This window comes from Chiloscyllium punctatum, chromosome 11 (genome assembly GCF_047496795.1).
Source record: "Chiloscyllium punctatum isolate Juve2018m chromosome 11, sChiPun1.3, whole genome shotgun sequence".
NCBI classification, from domain to species: Eukaryota; Metazoa; Chordata; class Chondrichthyes; order Orectolobiformes; family Hemiscylliidae; genus Chiloscyllium; species Chiloscyllium punctatum.
In genome coordinates, this window is record NC_092749.1 from 104,744,958 (window position 1) to 104,764,260 (window position 19,303).

Genomic DNA, 19,303 nt, shown 5'->3' on the forward strand with positions numbered 1-19,303 from the left:
ATAGTTTCATATGATTTCCAGAGGATGGTTAAAAAAACAAAATCAGCCAGATTTTCAAAGTGCATTGCACCTGTGGAACACAGATGAAAAAGCAGTGGTTATTTACATTGTCAGATCTTTGACACATTGAGCTGGCCCAATATATCTACAAGATGCAATGCAGAAATTCACCAAAGATCCTCATACTCCAGCTTCCAAAACCACAACCACTTCCATCTAGATAGACAAGGGCAGCAGACGTATGGGAACATCACCATCTTCAAGTTCCCCTCCGAGTTACTCACCATCCTGGTTTGGAAATATATCACTGTAACTTTCACTGTTGCTGGATCAAAGTCCTGGAATTCCCTCTCTAATAGTATTGTGGGTCAACCCACAGCAGGTGGGGTGCAACGGTTCAACAAGGCAGCTCACCCCCACCTTCTCAAGGGGCAATGAGGGACGGGCAATAAATGCTGAGCCCAGCCAGTGATGCCCACATCCCACAATAAAAAAAAGCATATGGATCCAAGGTGGGTGAATGGAGTTAAGATACAGTTTAGCTTTGAACCCTTAGATTGGTGGAAAAGGCTGAAAAACCTACTCTTGCTTTCTACGTTCAATTTTTTGATATTCGCTTGTCCAAACATTTCTGTACACATGAGCTCAGAAAATTCACTTTAGCAGCTGCATCTACCAAACATTTAAGGCTAAAACTATTTATACAACCTCATTGAACATTACCATATTTCATTTAAACAGAGCTTGAGGATACTAGAATGTTTCAAAATGTTTCATACAGCAAATTAATTTTGGAAATTCAGTGGCCGTTGTTCCATAGACAAACAAGACAAACATTTCTCACATATGATCATAAAATGAATAACCGCTCTGCATTTTCATTTCACTTGAGTGGTACTGGTAGAAACAGAAATATTAACCAGGATATCAGAATAACTTTGCTTAATTTAAAAGGCACAGTGTTCCTTTAATAGCCAACTGAAACAGTGAAAGATTCAGTTTAGCATCCCAGTCAATAGATAATACTTGAGACAAAGCAGCAATATGTTGGTATTGCATCAGAGTAGATGTTCTAAGATTGTCAGGCAGTTTCTGTTGGATGCAAAAATGCTACCAAGCTGACATGGCAACAGAAAGTTGCTCATTCTTTGATTATTTCTAAAAAAAAGTAATGGGTGGCCTTTGCATTTTGTTTTCCTGCATCTGGATCAAAGTACAATAGGTCCAACCTGTCCAGATTTTTTTTCTAATCAACAGGTTCAGAGATGTTATAACACACCTCTGGAGAAGGTGAGACTTGAACCCAGGTCAAGTACATGTTCACATGCATGGACACTACCACTGTTCCATGAGAGGTCTGCCAGCCTGTCCTTATATATTTTTTTCGAATCAACCTGTTCAGAGATGCTACTGCACACCTCAGAGGGAGGTGGAACTTGAACCCAGGCCTCCTGGTCCAGAAGGAGGAACACTACCAATTTGGCACAAGGCCCCCTCCGACCTGCTCAAATGTTCTGCATTCATTGCCTCTAGGTGAACAAACAAACTTGGGAACACACCCAGTCAGGCTAAAGTAATCTGGTAATTAACCAGGAATCATAATAAGGACTCTTCCAGTTCAAACTGTTGACGATTACTTATCCAAATAAAAGGGTCTCTCATTTTTAGACTAGTGTTGTGATTGTTTAAGGAAATCTTATTCAGCCTCTAAAATTCTCTAAACACGATGATTACAACGGCCATTGAAATTGTTATTTTATTGCTGCTTTTCAAAGAACATTGCTGGACATTTTGCTTATTTCATGAAAAACCAGCAATCATGTCGACATAAACGGAACAAGGACAAAGATGATGTTGTGTCAGAAAATACCTTTACATCAATGCTATATTAAGCAGCAGCACCCTTTAGTTTCAAGGAACAAATCAAATTTTCAAAACAAGCTTTATAAAAGAAGTTCAAAAATCATTCTGTGTAATGCCTGACTCTTTCAGATCAAAAGGTTTCCTTAGGATTCTGTAGTGGTGGCTCCACCATTGGTTTGACAGCACTGGCTGTGAATCTTAACAGTGTGCATTTTATACTGTCTGTTGATCTATTGTACCAATCAACAGAATTGATAAGATCTTGTGCAAGAGCTGTTTGAACAGATTTATAATCAATACGCAATTGAAAATTCCAACAGCACCGAGCTGCCAGAGGAGCTCGGTGGTGGAGGCTGGTACAATGACAACATTTAAAAAGCATCTGGATGGGTACATGAACAGAAAAGGTTAAGATGGATATGGGCCAAATGCTGGCAAATGGGACTAGATTCATTTAGGATATCAATGAGGGGGCATGGATTAGGTGAACAGACAAGGTCTTTTCCCTGCGGTGAGGGAGTCCAAAACTAGAGGGCATAGGCTTAAAGGTGAGAGGGGCAAGTTTTAAAAGGAACATAAGGGGCAACTTTTTCACGCAGAGGGTAGTGTGTGTATGGAATGAGCTGCCAGAGGAAGTAGTAGAGACTGGTACGATGACAACATTTAAAAGGCATCTGGACGGGTACACCAATAGGTTTAAAGGGATATGGGCCAGGTGCTGGCAACTGGGACTAGGTTAATTTAGGATAGGTACATGAAGAGGAAAGGTTTGGAGGGATATGGGCCAGGAGCAAGCAAGTAGGACTAGTTTAGTTTGGGATTATGTTCAGCGTGGACTGGTTAGACCGAAGGGTCTGTTTTTGTGCTGTATGACTCTATGATTATGACTCGATGGTCAGTATGGACGAGTTGGCCCAAAGCGTCTATTTCCATGCTGTACAGCTCTATGACTCTAATTTAGTAGTATTGAAATTTACAAGTTCAACCTGACCATTTTCCGTCACCTTGATTTTAGATATTTGAAATTGTTCCTTCAAATGATAGTAGCCTCTACAATGCAAAGTGAGTTGCGGTCTGATTCCATGCTGTCATGCAATTTTGCATTTCATGGTTGCACTCAACTAAGAATTCAAAAGCAGCCCTCTACTCTTCCTGATCTAAATATTTCCCCTTAGAGACATCATGTGTAGACATTGTTTCAAAAATACATGCTGACAGCACTCAGCTCTATTTTCCCTTTATGACATAACCCTGTGTTGTTAAATTGCTTGCCTGGTTTTTAGTCGTGAATAAGCCACCAACTGTTCGATTTAAATGTTGGAATGGCCAAAACTATCTTGTTTGGTCTCTGCTACCTAGACTTGCATCCTCACCACTGATATCATTCCCTCCCAGCCATTACTGCAAATTGATTCATAGACTCAATGTCACATTGTCACGGACCAGAGCAAACATCCTCAAAATATTTTAGTAGTCTAGATCCTAATTTTTTTCTTATTTCAAAGGCGAATACAAAGTGTCTGTTCCAGATGCAATGTGACTAGTCAAATTACTCAGTGTTAAGCAAAACACAATTTATTTAAGCATAGTAGTTAAAATAAAATCAAAGCAAGAGGAATTTAGGATAATTTTACTCTACAGCTTCACCCTAAGATATGCATCTGACTCCACACATTTGGTTGCCAACACTCATATTTTGAGCTTCAGGTCATCATGGTGGCTCATTAGCACTGCTGCCTCACAGCGCCAGGGACCCAGATTCGATTCCAGCCTCGGGCGACTGTCTGGGTGGAATTTGCACATTCTCCCCTTGTCTGCGTGGATTTCCTCCCACAATCCAAAGATGTACATGTCAGGTGAATTTGGCCATGCTCAGGGTTCAGGGGTTGTATAGGTTAGGTGCATTAGTCAGTAAAGTAGTAGGGGAATGGGTCTGTGTGGGTTACTCTTCAGAGGGTTAGTGTGGACTTGTTGGGCCGAAAGGCCTGTTTCCACACTGTAGGAATTCTAACATCAGCTAGCCTTGTCCTTGCAATGGCCTGTCTGCTTTCGTCAATTCCAGACCAGACTATTCTTAAATGCTCTCGGTCAGCCTCTCATCCTTCATCCTCTTTAAGTTTAGCTCTATTGCCTACATACTATCTTGCAACAAACCCCAATCAACCCATCATCCCTGTACATTGAACACCTTGCATTTAACCCATCTGTGGTTTTGCTGTTTCCTATTTCTTCCCAGCCCTCCATTACCAACAGAACAGTTTCCCTTACTCTTTTTTTCTCCATGACTTCAGCCCTCCCCATCACAGCCTTCAGTGGGGTAAAGTGAAAACTGATCAGGTAAAAATGTTCTGCAGATTTAACCTGATAATGTAGGTTTGTGACATTAAAGGGGAGGGAAAAGGTGCAGTTTTTTGCGTTTGCTTGACATTTGTGGGCGGCACGGTGGCACAGTGGTTAGCACTGCTGTCTCACAGCGCCAGAGACCTGGGTCCAATTCCCACCTCAGGCGACTGACTGTGTGGAGTTTGCATGTTCTCCCCGTGTTTGCGTGGGTTTCCTCCAGGTGCTCCGGTTTCCTCCCACAGTCCAAGGATGGGCAGGTCAGGTGAATTGGCCATGCTAAATTGCCCGTAGTGTTAGGTAAGGGGTAGATGTAGATGTAGGGGTATGGGTGGGTTACGCTTCGGCGGGGCGGTGTGGACTTGTTGGGCCGAAGGGCCTGTTTCCACACTGTAAGTAATCTAATCTAATCTAATTTTCAAGATTTAACTGATGTATTCACTAAGATTAATGCTAATGGTGGAATTGAATTCTTAAATATTTCTCTTTTAAATTTGGAGAAATGTAGGAAATAGGAGCAGGAATATGCTTTTCCGTGCCTCATGCTTGCTCTGCCATTCAACGATACCATGGCTGATCTTCAATCCCAACACGACTTTCCTGTATTATCCCCACCTTTAATATCTAGATATCTACAACATTTTTAACATCTGTTATTGCTATGTCGGTGATGTAGGAAAAATCTAATTTATTGTTTATTCCTGGTCTTCTGGCAAAGTTGCTGAATGTTGTCTCCTGGAGCTGTTGCAGCCTTTACAATCTAAAACGGGACATTTCACGCTACTGACTCCTTAATAAATAATAATATGCAGGAGGCAGCACTGTGGCCGAGTGGTTAGCACTGCTGCCTCACAGTACCAGGGTCCCAGGATCGATTCCAGCCTTGGGCGACTGACTGTTTGGAGTTTGCACATTCTCCCCGTGTCTGCGTGGGTTTCCTCGGGGTGCTCCAGTTTCCTCCCACAATCCAAAGATGTGTAATTCAGGTGAATTGGCCATGCTAAATTGCTCACAGTGTTAGGTGCATTAGTCAAAGAGAAATGGGTCTGAGTAGGTTACTCTTCAGAGGGTTGGTGTGGACTTGTTGGGCCAAAGGGCCTGTTTCCACACTGTAGGGAATCTAATCCCTACTGTAGAACCTCGTCCATTTCCAGGCCTCACACCCTCTACAATTTTGGACCAAAATGAACACAATATCGTTGTTTTCCATTGTTTAATTCCATACATTCTCTGCAGCTGGTGAAATACTTCATATGTTATTCTGCTTGAGGATAGCTGTACATTTTACATCTATAAACAAGATTCCCATTGAACCTAGGTCAGAGCTACAGCAGCAGAATGGGAGATACCCTGGAGACATTTCAATTCTCGTGTTTTAAGAGAAGAATAGAACTGACCGCACTGTTATGATCTTTCCATTTTTCACACTATCCTCACAACCTCTGGAAGTAAAATTGTTAGCATGGAGCCAAACGCTTCAAATTCTTAAGGGCTCTCTGCCTAGAGGTTGTATCTCAACAGGAGCTGGGTTGAGACTTCCCAAACATGTGAGAGTTAAGACAAGTGTAGAGAATGGAGCTCAGGGTGATTACTGCATCAAAGCAGGGATCAGCTGTTGTTCACCTGGTAGTCATTTTCATACATCATATAAGTTTGGTAAAACAAATCTCACTAAGTGGGGTTGATCTCAATAGGTTCCAAAAATGTCTGATCCATTGCTCTAACCCCTTCACATCCTGTGTTTCAAACATCATGCTAAAATAACATCACAAGTAAAAAAAAACAAATTTCAAATAAAGTTCCACGGACAATTGAGAATTTTCTGAAAGTTGATTTGTTAAGCATAATATCACTCACATTTGGAGACAAATAAAAATTTCCACTTACGAATTTGTTCCACTAATTTTAGCATGACTCCTCCAACATGAAAGTCCCCTGTTACTCTCAAATTAAACTCCAATGGCAAATCTTCATTTGGCTGATCCACTTGAACATTCAGTTCCCACGAAGAGGCTCCACAATCATTAGAGGATGACATCTTGTCAGGATCTAATTCCAGCTCTATCAATGAAAAACGTACAAAACTTACAAAAAAATAACATTTCAATTCTTCGTGATCATTTGCACAGCAACAGATTTTGTGTAGCCTGTTAGGGCTGCCCTTGATTGAGCAGCACAAAATGGCCGACGGCTGCCCATGACTAACGCAGCAGAACATGGTTGACAGTAGTTACAAACCTACGGAAAATATTTTCTTCATGTAGTCTTCACAAGTAGAACAATAGTAGCTCTGTAGACTCAAGGTCACTGGACTGAGATAGAATGTGCAGCTGCAGTTGCTCAGACACAAGACATAGATAAGAACACTTCACACTAATTAAATATTTCAAAAGAAACAGATAATCAACCTGTTACAATATTAACAATAAGTTTTAGATACGATTCTTCACCGAATGATAGATATAGATTCTGAAGTAGTTATAGGTCCACCTATGCACACAAGAATCACGAAAAGCATTAGAGGAAAAGATTCAAACCAGTTTCAGACAGTAAAAGCAGACCCCCATATCATTACAGTGAGAAATGAGCAGGTACAGAAACGAACAAATATTGGAATGTGGACTGAACGAACACATTAAGAGAAAACTTTTAGCTAAAGAATTCTAACATTAGGTGTAACCATATAACTTTGTTGGAACTGATCAAAAAAAATATTCTTTTGTATTTCCTGTTATGAGGAACTTTTAAAGTCCTGAAGTGATAGGCAAGTGTCCAATTAATTTGCAGTTAACACTTTGTAGCTGGCAACTGTTACTTGAGTACAGTATCCATTGTGAAAAACCTCAAGAATGGAGATAACAGAGTATGCAGGAAACATCATGAAGGACTGCGCATGGACCACAAGCCTGGCCATCTCCTTGTTGTTCAGTGATATGATTAGCTTAGTTGGAAATCATTGCTGAGGCAAGCTTGAACTGTACCAGATAAGATGCTGTACCAGAGAGCCAATTACAAAGGGATAACCACCACTGCTGACCAATCATAGATAAAGCAGGAGTGAGGGGACACCGTGCTCACTCTATGCTTGAACTGTATAAGTTAAGACATTCTGAAATTTGTGTGCGCCTTTTTGTGTGCCTTCTGGAGAAATGAAGCTGTATTGAAAATAAAGCTGCAATAAAGAAAGGTTACCTGAAACCATCCCGCGACTCAGATCCACATTGGAAAATATCAGATCTAACATAGCCTATTAGATCTAACATAAAGGTTGCACTGTCTTTCAAATGTAATTCAAATTTTAACCAATGTTATTTTCCAGGAGACAGAGTCAGGAATTTTGAAATAGCAGCTGATTAAATTCATAGTGTACCGTGGAAATATAGATCCATCAAATTCATAGTGTAATGCAATTGTAGCTCAAAATTGCAGATTAAGAAGGCAAATTATCACAAGGCAAATGCAGGGTACAATGTAGTGCTGGATCATCCAAAGCCAGGTTAGCTTCCCACCTGTATCAAATCAGTTAACAACAACTAGTCAGCAACTGGAGGAATGCAATGAGGCTGGACAGCAAAGGAATAAAGATCTTCCAAAAGTTTCAAGTATTAGCAAAATCCATTAAATTCTTGTGAACTACTGGGCATTAAATTAACAGATGACATGATTGGACTGATATGAACTCCACAAGCATGCATACACAAACAGAAGAAGAATAGAGGAGCTAAATATTATTTAAAAATAGAGGAAGACTGAAGAAAACTACAAAACAGAGTGGTTTTGGAACCCTTGTCCACGAATCACCTAAGCCAGCATCCCAGTCCAATGCATAATTGGGAAGACAAATGAAATGTTGGCCTTTATTTGAAAACAAATGGAAGATAAAAGCAGAGAGGTTTTGCTAAAACTATATACGGCACTGGTCAAGCCATTGTAGAAATACCGTGAACAGTTTCAGTTTCATGTCTAATGAAAGATATCCTGGTATTAGAGCAAGTCCAGCCAAGGTCCACCAGGCTGACAACAGGAATGGAGTTATTATCTTATGAGAAGAGGTTGAGTAGATTGGGCTTGTACTCATTGGAATTTAGAAGAATGAGAGAGGCAACATATAGAACCATAGAATCCCTATAGTGTGGAAGCAGGCCATTCGGCCCACTGAGTCCATGCCGCCCCCCCCGCCCCCCCTCTGAGGAGCATCCTACCCAAACCCACCTCTCTACCCTGTCCCTGTAACCCTTCATTTTCCATGGCTAGCCTGCACATTCCTCGACACTATGGGCAATTTAGCATCGCCAATCTACTTAAACTGCACATCTTTGGACTCAATTCCAACTCCAAATCCTCAACTCTTCTGCCTTTTCCCCCATAACCTTGATTCCCTTCTTGATTAAAAATCTATCTCAGTCGTGAATCAACTCAATAGCCCTTTGCGGTAAAGAATTTCACAAATTCACTCCGTTCTGAGTGAAGAAATTCCACCTCATCTCTAGATTAAATGTGCGACCCATTATTCTGAAATTACACCATAGGTCCAAGATGCTCCCACAAGAGGAAACAATTTCTTTGCATCTACCCTTTCAAATCCCCTAGGGATCGTGTTATGGTTCAAAGACTTATTGAAACACACAGGATTCTTCAGGGAGTTGACAGGGTAGATGCTGAAAGGTTGTTTCCCCTTGTGGGAACATCGAAGACCAGAGGACAGAATCTCAGAGTAAGGGGTCACCTTCATGAGACAGTGATAAGAAGAAATTTATGATGAATCTGTGGAATTCTTTACTGCAGAGGGCTTTTGACATGTTCAAGGCTGAGACAGAGATTTTTTGGATTAGATTAGATTCCCTACAGTATGGAAACAGGCTCTTTGGCCCAACAAGTTCATGCCGACCCTCCGAAGAGTAACCCACCCAGACCCATTCCCCTACCCTAGATTTTACCCCTGACTAATGTACTCAACACTATGAACAATTTAGCATGGCCATTTCACCTAACCTGCACATGTTTGGATTGTGGGAGGAAACCGAAGCACCTGGAGGGAACCCACGCAGACACGGGGAGAATGTGCAAACCCCACACAGACAGTCACCTGAGGTGGGAATCAAACCAGGGTCCCTGGTGCTGTGAGGTAGCAGCGCTTACCACTGAGCCACTGTGCCACCCCAGCACTTTAATAGGTAAGGGAAACAAGGGTCAAGCTGGAAAAGGCATTAAAATGAGGTTGAGGATGATCAAATCAATCATGAGCTCAGTGAATAATGGAGCAGACTTGATGGGCTGAATGGCCTACTTCTGCTCCCATGGTTTATGGTTTTAACAGCAGAAGTAAGGGAAATTCTGTAATCTGACAAGTTTTGATAAAATATTACAATAATTTTACACTGAACTTTTCCTATATTAGCCCTGCTTTGAAAAGGCTGGCAGTAGATGCAAAGTTTCATTTTCCATTTACCAGCACAGATCTCTACAAACAAAAACAACATTTTCGGTGATATAAAATGATGCAGGTAATCAATTCACTCCCACTTAATTGTCCCTTGGTACTATTGATCAATGTAAGTTCTTTACATTTGCAGATCCATCTAACTTTCTCGCAAATCATTTTAAGCAGATGAATTGGTGGATAAAGATGCAGAATTCAGTCACAGAAAGGTTTCTGTTTCCCACATCAGCAGCAAGACTTACGTGTAATGAACGCATGCACAGTACAGCATATATCCCTTCTAAGCTTTCTTCCATTGTAGCTCAAACAAATGCTCTTCAAATGAACAGTTACTCTTTTAACATTGTCACACATCCATATCTGCATGCACCCAGTCTCATCTCCTCTAGGTGAATCTGCCAACTAATGCTGTATCACAAGTAGTTTGACCTTTGTGAGCTTCGTCTTACTGAACCTCACTTCACTGAGGACCCTTATGATTGCAGAAGAGTTGTTTATTCATTCATAGGATATGGCTAGATCAGCATTAATTGCCATTTCTTAATTACCCAGGAGGTAGAATAGAGTTACATGTAGGCCAGATCAGTTAAGGATGGCACACTCATTCCCTAAGAGGCATTAATGAACCAGATGAAGTTTTCCTGACAATCATTTCACGTTCATCATCAGACCCTTAATTCCAGATTTTTATTGAATTCAGATTCCACTACTGCAGAATTCGAACCTGAGTTCACAGAACATCACTTGGATCTCACACTATGAGGCCAGCAATCACACTATGAGGCCGTCACCACCTCCTAGATGACCTAGAGGATATCTTCTGCACAAAACAACAGAGGCTATCCTCTGGTATATTTTTGGATGACTTCCATTGTCACAATGTTTATGTCCGACAAATGTTAGCCACCTCTGAATGGTCAGCATAATCAAAAGAACAGAAATCCCTATCACCAGGGAACCTGTCTGGATTTTCCTACACTCTAATTATTCATAGAGTCATACAGCACTGAAACAGACCCTTCAGTCCAACCAGTCCATGCTGAACATAATCCCAGACTAAATTAGTCCCACCTGCCTACTCCTGGCCCATATCCCTCCACACCTTTCCTATTCATGTACTTATCCAAATGTCTTTTAAACATTGTAACTGTGCCCACATCCACCACTTCCTCAGGAAGTTCATTCCACATGCGCATCACCCTCTGTGTAAAACATTTGCCTCTTACGTCTGTCTTTTTTACTGCGTCAGTTGTATATGGTAGAAATGACAAATAAAATCCACTCTACTTTTCGCTTTAAATCTCTGGCGCCTCGCCTTAAAAATGTGCCCCTTAGACTTGAAATTCCCCAACTTAGAGAAGACAACTACCATCAACTCTATCCATACCTCTCATCGTTTTACAAACTTCTTTCAAGACACCTCTCAACCTTCTTTGCTCCAGTGAAAAAAGTCCCAGCCTTCCTTTATAACTCAAACCTTATGCAGTGAGAACTCCGGAACACAGATTGAGCTGCCGCTGGAGTCTACAAATACGAAGGTGAGTTTTAATGGCTTCAAGCGTAAAACATTTCTCCACCCTCACCCACTGCAGTGAAAAGGTAAAACTTCCAATCTTGAAGTACACGACAAGATTAGTTGTTATAGAGGGTACACAGAGAAAATGCAATTTTAAACAGTCACAAATTGCAAAGCTGTGAATGCAATGAGCTGAACTATCATTCAATGTACTGGCATTGAGCAGCAGTAACTATAAATTTTCTTCAATCATTTGTTTACATTGTACATGAAGTGAAACATTCTCTGAAAGCACATTGCAATGATAGCAAGGAAGAGTTCCCTCATTGGCAGACTAGGCTACAAAAAGCAGAGGGCAAAAGTGAGGACTACAGATGCTGGAAACCAGAGTTTAGATCAGAGTGGTGCTGGAAAAGCACTGCAGGTCAAGCAGCATCCGAGGAGCAGGAAAATCGACGTTTCGGGCAATAGCCCTTCATCAGGACCTTCATCATTCCTGACGAAGGGCTTTTTTGGGAAAAAATTGGGAAAGACATTGGGAAAAAATAATAACCAAGCTATCCTCATCTTCCTCTCCATAATTATGGAAAGGTGTAGCACCTGCTTCCAGTGGGGAATGTGCAAGTGAGCTTCATCACTTGTATGCTAAAAAAAATGTGAATGCAAATTCTCTTTAACTCCACCTACTGAAAACTATGACTTTTGCAGCTTCATCCTCGTTCTCAACAGATCAACAGGGTATAAAGTTACCTCTTCCTACACACCCAATGCATTATTGGAAATTTATAAACAGATGAAAGACTCAGTACACCACAATAATTTGAGTTCTGATGGATGATTTGGGGAGTCTCTGAGCTTTTCTGCAGCTTGTTTGCGACAATCTTGCAATATGTTTTGACTTCTTTTCAGTCAGAGCTGCCTTGTGCATTATTACAGAGCTGTCAGTCTCATGGTATCGAAGATTTTTTTTATAACTCTGACATCACTTCCTCATGCCTCCCAAGTGGACATCAGCCGACTTCTGTACTCTAACAGAACACAAAGAGGAGCAGAGGCATCTCAATTCTGGCAATTACACCCACAAAAACCAGATGGCTGTACATCTGGTTATCTGGATGGCCTCAATATAAATGCTTGGCTGAGTTCCAAGAACTCACTAATAGTTTATATGTTTACATAGACTGCAATGGAGTCCAGGTTTTGATTGATAGAAATCTTAAAAAGTTACAACCTAAAAATTTTTTTTTCAATATCTTGTACATTTATTTGGGCAAGATTAAGAGTTGCCAAGTGGGGTAAAGACACTACTTGTGGCATTATCTAATTGATGCTTTCAATATCAACACTTACGAGCAGCGGTCTTCATCAAAGCAGATTTCTTAATACAGATGACTCTCCTAAAACGCGTATTGGCTGTAAAGTGATTTGTGACATGTGGACTTTATTTTATAATAAAGTGAACTCCCATTCACTGTTATGTGATTCCATCCCTGGCACTGACCTGAACAGCAAAACCCAGCCTCAGTATCCTCTGTCTGAAAAATGCAAATTCAGTGTGTTTGGCTAAAACAGGAAAGCAATCAGCTCTGCATGTCTTGAAACTTAGCTTGTAACTGGGAAATCTAGTCTACATTTAGAATGAACTTTATTTCAATAACGGGGAGAATCTTGAGGAGGATAGGATGTCTGCATCATGTGATCAGTCAGCTTGTGTGATTTCTGGTGAAGAGCTTTGTGAAAGGTACAGTGCTGTTGTCAGAGATTTTAGTGTGAAAGTATTAGATTTACTGTATTATTTCATTAAAATATATGACTTAAAGAATTACTTTGACTGTGCTATCGTTTGTGTTAGGCTAACTATTATTTTTGTTTTGATTTTTACTGAGTTTTTTGGCTGTTCATCCCTAATCCTGTCTTTCCCATAGGCCCCATTATTTATATTGGACAATTTTCTATAACAGGGTGTTGCACAGGCATGCAAGTACCGCATAACAGGAGAACTACCTGCATGCACGGTGTTGAACTGGGGAGGAAAAAGTTAAAAATCGCACAACACCAGGTTATAGTCCAACAGGTTTATTTGGAAGGACTAGTTTTCAGAGATGCTGCTCCTTCATCTAGTTACCTGAAGGAGCAGCGCTCTGAAAGCTAGTACTTCCAAATAAACCTCTTGGACAATAACCTGGTGTTGTCTGATTTTTAATTTTACCTGCATGTAATTATTTTTCATGAGCATTTCAAGGTCTTTCCATCAGATTTGTACATCGCGTTGTCTCTGAACATACTGCGTACTGGCCGAGTATACATAGGTAAGATTATGTACATGTAATTTCAAATAATTCCGGAGTATGGCCCACAGCTTCTGTGAGGGGCTGTGAACCATGAATCCTTGAGAAGCTGGTCATTCCCCACAAAATGTGAAGGGTTTGGGGTTAGGGGAGGGGGCAAGGGGAAATGCAGTACCTATCCCCACAGTGGGACAGTCCCCAAGTCAGGAATTCGGGACGAAAGCGCCTTCCCACATGTGGCTTTAATCTGGGCCAGTGAAAATTGTCGAAACCCTAAACTGAAGTGTCAATTGGGTCATGCCCGTCACCTTTAAACACCAGCAAAGACACTTGTCTCCAATGAAAATCTAGCTTTTTTTGCTTTTGTATCCACTTTATCAACACGATTCATAATAATGAACATTTCTGTTAGGTCACCCCTCAGGTTTCTTTCAAGATGAACAATTAAAAAACAAAGAAAATTACTGCACAAGAATAGGCCCTTCGGCCCTCCAAGCCTGCACCGATCTAGATCCTCTATCTAAACCTGTCGCCGATTTTCTAAAGATCTGTATCCTTTTGCGTCCTGCCCATTCATGTATCTGTCTAGATACATCTTAAATGACGCTATCGTGCCCATCTCTATCACCTCCGCTGGCAAAGTATTCCAGTCACCCACCATCCTCTGTGTAAAGAACTTTCCACGCATATCTCCCCTAAACCTTTTCCATCTCACTTTGAACTTGTGACCCCTAGTAATTGAATTCCCCATTTTGGGAAAAGCTTCTTGCTATCCACCCTGTCTATACTTGTCATGATTTTGGAGACCTCAATCAGGTCGCCCCTCAACCTCTGTCTTTCTAATGAAAATAATCCTAATCTATTCAACCTCTCTTCATAGTTAGCGCCCTCCATACCAGGCAGCATCCTGGTGAAACTCCTCTGCACCCTCTCCAAAGCATCCAAATCCTTCTGGTAATGTGGCAACCAGAACTGTATGCAGTATTCCAAATGTGGCCGAACCAAAGTCCTTTCCAACTGTAACATGACCTGCCAACTCACCTGGTAGAAGACAGAGGGTGGTGGTGGAGGGTTGTTTTTCAGACTGGAGGCCTGTGACCAGTGGAGTGCCACAAGGATCGGTGCTGGGTCCTCTACTTTTGTCATTTACATAAATGATTTGGATGCAAGCATAAGAGGTACAGTTAGTAAGTTTGCAGATGACACCAAAATTGGAGGTGTAGTGGACAGCGAAGAGGCTTACCTCAGATTACAACAGGATCTGGACCAGATGGGTCAATGGCAGATGGAGTTTAATTCAGATAAATGCGAGATGCTGCATTTTGGAAAAGCAAATCTTAGCATGGCTTATACACTTAATGGTAAGGTCCTAGGGAGTGTTGCTGAACAAAGGGACCTTGGAGTGTAGGTTCATAGCTCCTTGAAAGTGGAGTCGCAGGTAGATATGATAGTGAAGAAGGCGTTTGGTATGCTTTCCTTTATTGGTCAGAGTATTGAGTACAGGAGTTGGGAGGTCATGTTGCGGCTGTACAGGACATTGGTTAAGCCACTGTTGGAATATTGCGTGCAATTCTGGTCTCCTTCCTATCGAAAAGATGTTGTGAAACTTGAAAGGGTTCAGAAAAGATTTACAAGGATGTTGTCAGGGTTGGAGGATCTGAGTTACAGAGAGAGGCTGAACAGGCTGGGGCTGTTTTCCCAGGAGCGTCGGAGGCTGAGAGGTGACCTGATAGAGGTTTACAAAATTATGAGGGGCATGGATAGGATAAATAGGCAAAGTCTTTTCCCTGGGGTCAGGGAGTCCAGAACTAGAGGGCATAGGCTTAGGGTGAGAGGGGAAAGATATAAAAGAGACCTAAGGGGCAACATTTTCATGCAGAGGGTGGTACGTGTATGGAATAAGCTGCCAGAGGATGTGGTGGAGGCTGGTACAATTGCAACATTTTAGAGGCATTTGGGTGGGTATATGAATAGGAAGGGTTTGGAGGGATATGGGCCGGGTGCTGGCAGGTGGGACTAGATTGGGTTGGGATATCTGGTCGGCATGGACGGGTTGGACAGAAGGGTATGTTTCAGTGCTGTACATCTCTATGACTCTATGACTCTAACTCTTGGACTCAATACCCCTTCTTCACCACTTTACTGACCTGTGTTGCCACCTTCAGGGAAAGGTGGACCTGAACACCCAGATCTCTCTGTATATCAATTTTCCCCAGGACTTTTCCATTTACTGTCTAGTTCACTCTGAACAACATCAAAGGCTTAATGAAATGCTGAGGGCAATGAGGAACCTTAATGCACCTTGTCAGATAACAACACCAATGATCTCATTCAGTCTTGGGTTTGATGCTGTAGGCAAGGTGGAAGACACAAAAGAAAGAATTCAACAGACATTGACATGTGCACACCATCAGTTATTGAAGTGACATACGTGGACCTTATATGCAGCAGCATGAGAATGGAAGGCTTAGCAATCTTAAGGACTGCAAATGTTTTGGTGTGTAGTGAACCCTCGAATGGTTCTCCCCAAATATCTGCTGCCATCACCCATTATTATTTATCCAAATATCAATCTCAAGGTAAATCTTAACTTAGTGCTAATTACAGCTGAAACTCAATCCTACCAGCCAGGTCAGTTCAAACGTATTCAGCACTCCCTGACAAAAAAAAAGATAGCATTGGAACTAATGCTGATATTTATTGATTTTACACCAAAACCTAGCAAGGTTTCTCACACTTAGATTTTCTCTCCCTTTCTGATATTAATAACAAAAACAATAAAGCACATTCCGAAAGATAGGTTTTTAAAAATATATATCAGATATAATAAAGCTGCTGATCGTTAAATTTCAAGGATTTACCAAGTAATTGTCAAGAATCAAATTTAGTAAACAACGTCCTCTTTTGTAGCAGGGTTCAAGAAAGCAAAACGAATAGACTGCCTCTCTCTGGTGGTTAACTGCTTTTCTTTGCTCTGTTCCTTCATCAATGGCAGAGTGTGGGTGCCAATACTGTAAGTACAGCTCACTTCTATCTGGGCTTTCAAAGTACATCATATTCCACACCAAGTCCCAATATCCAAATCTTCACTGACACACTCTTCTCTACAACAACGTTGTATTTAAAATTGGAATCTTTGTGTTGGCATCCTTTCCCTGTGTGTTCCAGTAATTAGGCCTTTTGAGGAATCTCAGACCCTTCTCCTTTGTTTCTGACACTGGTAGCCATCTTATCAGGGATTTTGCTCTGAAATGTTTTCCTAAAATCACTGTGTTCCTTCGTACGTATCTTGCTTGAGACTCTACTTAACATACACCTCAGTCAGCTTTTTGCGAGCTTTCCCAATACTGCGTTATTTGACTCAGTATTCACTTTTTTAAAAATGACTACATCCTACTAAATCTTGCTGGGGTCTTTTTGATGATATTCAAATGCAAGTTGGCATTATCGGCACATAAATCTGTCAAAAGAGAAAGTAAAATACATTTGGGGTGGCACAGTGGCTTAGTGGTTAGCACTGCTGCCCCACAGCGCCAGGGACTAGGGTTCAATTCCAACCTTGGAAGATATCCATGTAGACTTTGCATAATCTCCTCATGTCTGTGTAGGTTTCCTCCCACAGTCCAAAGATGTGCAGCTTAGGTGGATTGGCTGTGCTAAATTGCCCCATTGCATCTAGGCGGATTAGCCATGGTATTTGCAAGCCTGGGGGTGGGTCTGGATGGATGCTTTGGAAGGTCGGTGTGGACTCGATGGGCTGAATGGCCTGCTTCCACACTGTAGGGATTCTATTTGTTGTATGTTAAGACAAAGGAAGGATAAATCAATGATTATTAACTCTCTATTGACAAATAAATTAGGATGTAAGAATGGTGCCACACCGAGCAAAGATTTCAAACAAATTTGTCGAGACTGAAAGCGGCAAAGTTCAAATTCAAAATCTGGTTATCCCACATTCCTTATGACAATTTTGCAGACAGAGAAAAAAAATGTAATGTAAACTGAACTTTGATAGCACCGGCTGTTCAGCAAGTGGTTACTTGTGTAAAGTATTCTCGGGGCTATAAATACAAGATTGTTGAAAATATTATCAACCCTTTGGAAACTAGTGAAGTGCATAACAAAGGCTCTATTGAAATGGAAGAAAAATTAAAGGCGTACGTTTATGAACAATGCAGTCGGTGGGGGGAGGCAATCGAAGGTAGGAATCAAAGACACAAAGGATCGTTTTCTTAAATATATATATATATATAAAGAGAGAGGTCAAATAGCCGAGTCAAGAAGTTGAGAAAAATACAAGGGCTTGCACTAAAGGGGTTCCCTTCAAAATTGCAATTCAAGTTAAGTTTGAGAAGTGGAGAGAGTGACCAAATTGTATCAAGAACTGACAAAAGGGTGTGGGGTCTTTGAGGGATGATAAAACTCTGGGGAAAACGATGAGCTAAAAGACATTTCCAACACCAGCCGCCCTCTCTCGTGTTGTCCCCTCGTGAACCTCTTTCGCCCGCGCCCCTGTCAAATGTCGTCAAGAGACATTTTGCAAGTCACAAAAACACAACAACAAAGAAAAGGTGAACTCACCTTTACAGGAGACTCAGGGAAAGAGAGAGGTAATAAAACCAAACCCACTCGACATTCAACTTTGATATAAATCCCTGCTGCTTGTGCGAAAAATAAAACAAAACATCCAAAGCGGTCCAGTTCTTGTTTTAAAACTCTCTCAGTCCGTTTTGCATTCTGAGCCAATCCTGTCACTGAAACGCGGCGCTGAGAGTCTGGGAGGAGGTGGAAGGTGAGAGAGATTCCAAACCATCCCCTGCAGGCATGAAGATTTTCAATAGCTTCCTGTCAGCAAAGGTATGCTTTCTGTAAATCCCGGAACCTCTCAGCTGCACGACACAGCTTCTCCAAAATGTGGAGTGGTATTGAGTGAATCTTCATCTTTCTCCACCCGCCCGCCATGTATTCTTGATGGTTAAGTTGGGAGTACTGCGGTTACAAGTCAAGTGTGACATATCAAGTGAGTTCACAGATCGATAGGGTAAAATGCAGCTGTACGGGGTACGGTTCAAACCCCCTATTTTAGAAAGAAGAACACAGCAGGACATAGGATTGAACACACAAGATCATAGAATCTCTACAGGGTGGAAGCAGGCATTCGGCCCATCCAGTCCACACTGAACCTCTTAAGAGCATTCCACCCAGATCCACCCCATCCCTGTAACCCTGTAGTCCCCATGGCTAATCCACTTCGCCTACACATCCCTGGACACTTTGAGCTATTTAACATGGCTAACCGAGCTAACCTACAGATCCCTAGACGCTATGGACTATTTACCATGACTAATGCACCCAACCTCCACATCTATGGACCATGGGAGGAAACCAGAGCACCTGGAGAAAATCCTTGAAGACAATGAGCAAACTCCACACAGTCCCCTGAGGGTGGAATCAAACCCAGGTGTCTTGTGCTGTGAGACAGCAGTGCTAACCACTGATCCACAGGGCTGCCCTGTGATGAATTGGACCAGCATGTCTCATTAACCAGTTTTACTGTGTTTTCCTTCTGGGAGAACTTTTTTTGTTTGAAGGATACCTTTCCAAATGGATTAGTAATTGTGAATCTCCATATGAAACTGTTGCATGTAAATAGGTGCTTTATTAAAGTATTTACTGACGATATCAGGTCGATGAGCCTGTTTTTGGCAGGGGAGCTGATAATTAGTAGCAGAGGTGAACATAGAGAGCGTAGCCGGGGGAGAACAGGGGGTGGTTGGGAAGCATACCATGGTGAGAGATCCGTCACTGCCAGATCAGTTGTCAATTTTAAATCTGAGATAGGTAATTAAAACAACT

General features: G+C 41.6%; 1 protein-coding gene across 2 annotated transcripts in view; it reads right to left on the reverse strand.

Annotated features, from left to right (window-relative positions):
* Positions 1–18,377, reverse strand: part of fermt1 (FERM domain containing kindlin 1) — an 86,710-nt gene extending 68,333 nt beyond the window's left edge. The window contains exons 1-2 of one of the 2 annotated variants that reach the window (XM_072581456.1): positions 18,029–18,377; positions 6,091–6,264 (exon numbers count right to left, since the gene is read on the reverse strand). In XM_072581456.1, coding sequence (XP_072437557.1) covers positions 6,091–6,241 — 151 coding nt within the window. In that variant the 5' untranslated portion in view covers positions 6,242–6,264; positions 18,029–18,377. The remainder of the gene's footprint in view (positions 1–6,090; positions 6,265–18,028) is intronic. The other variant, XM_072581455.1, reaches the window with a different exon arrangement.
* Positions 18,378–19,303: the final 926 nt, after the last annotated feature.